The 2,046-nt window shown below is 61.5% G+C and overlaps 1 protein-coding gene across 1 annotated transcript; it reads left to right on the plus strand.

The window, feature by feature from the left end:
• The first annotated feature begins 208 nt into the window (after positions 1-208).
• LOC104129734 (G-protein coupled receptor 183) lies at positions 209-2,046 on the plus strand. Its single transcript, XM_009642695.2, has one exon. The coding sequence runs from the start codon at positions 209-211 to the stop codon at positions 1,265-1,267; it is 1,059 nt and encodes a 352-aa protein (XP_009640990.1). The 3' UTR covers positions 1,268-2,046.

The raw sequence follows: 2,046 nt of genomic DNA on the forward strand, positions 1-2,046 counted from the left end.
ACATTCGCACCGAAATCACAAGAGATGCGTTTTTCCAAATGACTCGAGCTGTGTGCTGCCAGGGGGGTGGCAGGGAGCAGGGGACAGGCCTTTTGCTTCACGAGGAGGGCCGGCCCTGCGGGTGCTGCTCCCGTTATCGATAAGCTGCAAGTTTCATGTCTGTTCTTATTCCAAGGGAGAGGGCAAGAGCTCGTGAGGCGCCGCAGAAATGGCTGTTGTGGAGGCTGCGTTCCCGCCCGCCAACCTCACCTCCAGCAACCAGAGCAGCTGCAACGTGCACAACCACCACTTCTCCGCCAAAGTCACCTTCTCCCTCTTCTACACCGTCCTGCTGGTGTTCGGTGCCTGCGGGAACATCCTGGCCCTCTGCATCACCTTCCAGCGCAGGAAGAAGAAACTCAACTCCACCGACCTCTACCTGGTGAACCTGGCCCTCTCTGACGCCCTCTTCACCCTGGCACTGCCAGGCAGGATCGCTTACTACATCCTGGAGTTTGACTGGCCCTTCGGGGACTGGTTCTGCCGGGCCACAGCCTTCATTTTCTACATGAACACCTATGTGGGCATCTACTTCATGACCTGTGTAAGTGTGGACCGCTACATCGCCGTGGTGCGCACCAGGCACCCCGGCAGGATCCGGAAGATGAGCCGTGCCAGGGGCGTCTGCGTCCTCATCTGGTCCCTGGTGTTCCTGCAGACGGCGCCGCTCCTTCTGCGGCCCATGACACGGAGGATGGGGGACAAGCTGACGTGCATGGAGTACTTCAACTTCGAGGAGATTCCCAAGCTGCCCTACCTACTCCTGGGGGCCTGCGTGCTCGGCTTCTTCCTGCCCGTGGGCATCATCTTGGTGTGTTACGTGAGGATCAACCTCAAGCTCTGCCAGACGGCCAAGGAGAACCCGTTGACAGTCAAGAACGGGCACCACCGCCGGGCCTTCACTGTCATCCTGGTGGTGCTGCTGGCCGTCCTGCTCTGCTTCAGCCCCTACCACCTCAACATCGTCCAGTTTATGGTCAGGAAGATCCTCTACCAGCCATCCTGCCGTGAGCAGCAAGCCTTCAAGATGTCCCTGCAAGTCACCGTGGCATTCATGAACATCAACTGCTGCATCGACCCCATCATCTACTTCTTTGCCTTCCGGGGCTACATGCTGAGGCTGCTCCGCATCTTCAGGACCAGCGTCTCGATGGCCACCTCCTCCACTGCCAAGACCCCCTCCGAGAGCAACAGCAACAGCCAGCCACCGGGCTCTGTCTCTGTCTAGCGACGCAACCCCCTCCCTTTTGCTTTGGCCTGCAGCTTTATGGACCATCCCCGATGGCAGGAGCTGGAGCCGGGCTGCAGAGCAGGACCAGCAACCTCTGACAAGCTTCATCGCTCCCCTGCCTGGAGCCAGGGGCTCTTGCTAAGCCAGCCTGGCCGGGGGACAGCCCTGCCTGGCTCTGCACGCCTGGTGCTGCGCTCAGCACTGCTGGACCTGCCATCCCGGCGCAGAGAGAGGCCCGTTTTCATCCCAGCCCCAGAGGAGGCAGCTTGTGCAACCGCTCCGGCTGGCAAACACAGCTGGGGGTTTCCCAGTACTGCACCACGCCACCCTCCCACGCCTGTCCCACATCCCTTGCAGGGACAGTGGATGCCGGTAGCCACCATGGCTGTCCCTACCTCTCTGTCCCCGTCCCCTGCACTGCCCCCGGAGCGCTGGGGCAGCATCCCTGTGCGGCTTGGGGTGGCCGGCATGGAGCGCACAGGCTCGGGGTATTTCAGGTACAAGCCGGGATGTTACTTCCATGCGGAAAGTTGCCTACAGCTCCTTCCCCGCACCGATGAACGGCAGCTCTGCTCTCCCCCTGCCCGGTGTCCCACTCTCGCAGCCAGGCACCGCACGGGCTGAGCAGTAAGGGAGGGGGAGCTGCCAATAAAGCCCTTCTTCAAGGGAGAGGGGCGAGGACGTCAATTTGCAGAGCTCCTGCTGCCTGCATCCGCTGCTCGGGTGGCTGCTCCTTCCCCAGGGTGTCCTTCCTGGTGGCTGTCGGTGGCGCTGTG

This window comes from Egretta garzetta, unplaced genomic scaffold (genome assembly GCF_000687185.1).
Source record: "Egretta garzetta isolate BGI_Z169 unplaced genomic scaffold, ASM68718v1 scaffold257, whole genome shotgun sequence".
In the NCBI taxonomy this organism is placed as follows: domain Eukaryota; kingdom Metazoa; phylum Chordata; class Aves; order Pelecaniformes; family Ardeidae; genus Egretta; species Egretta garzetta.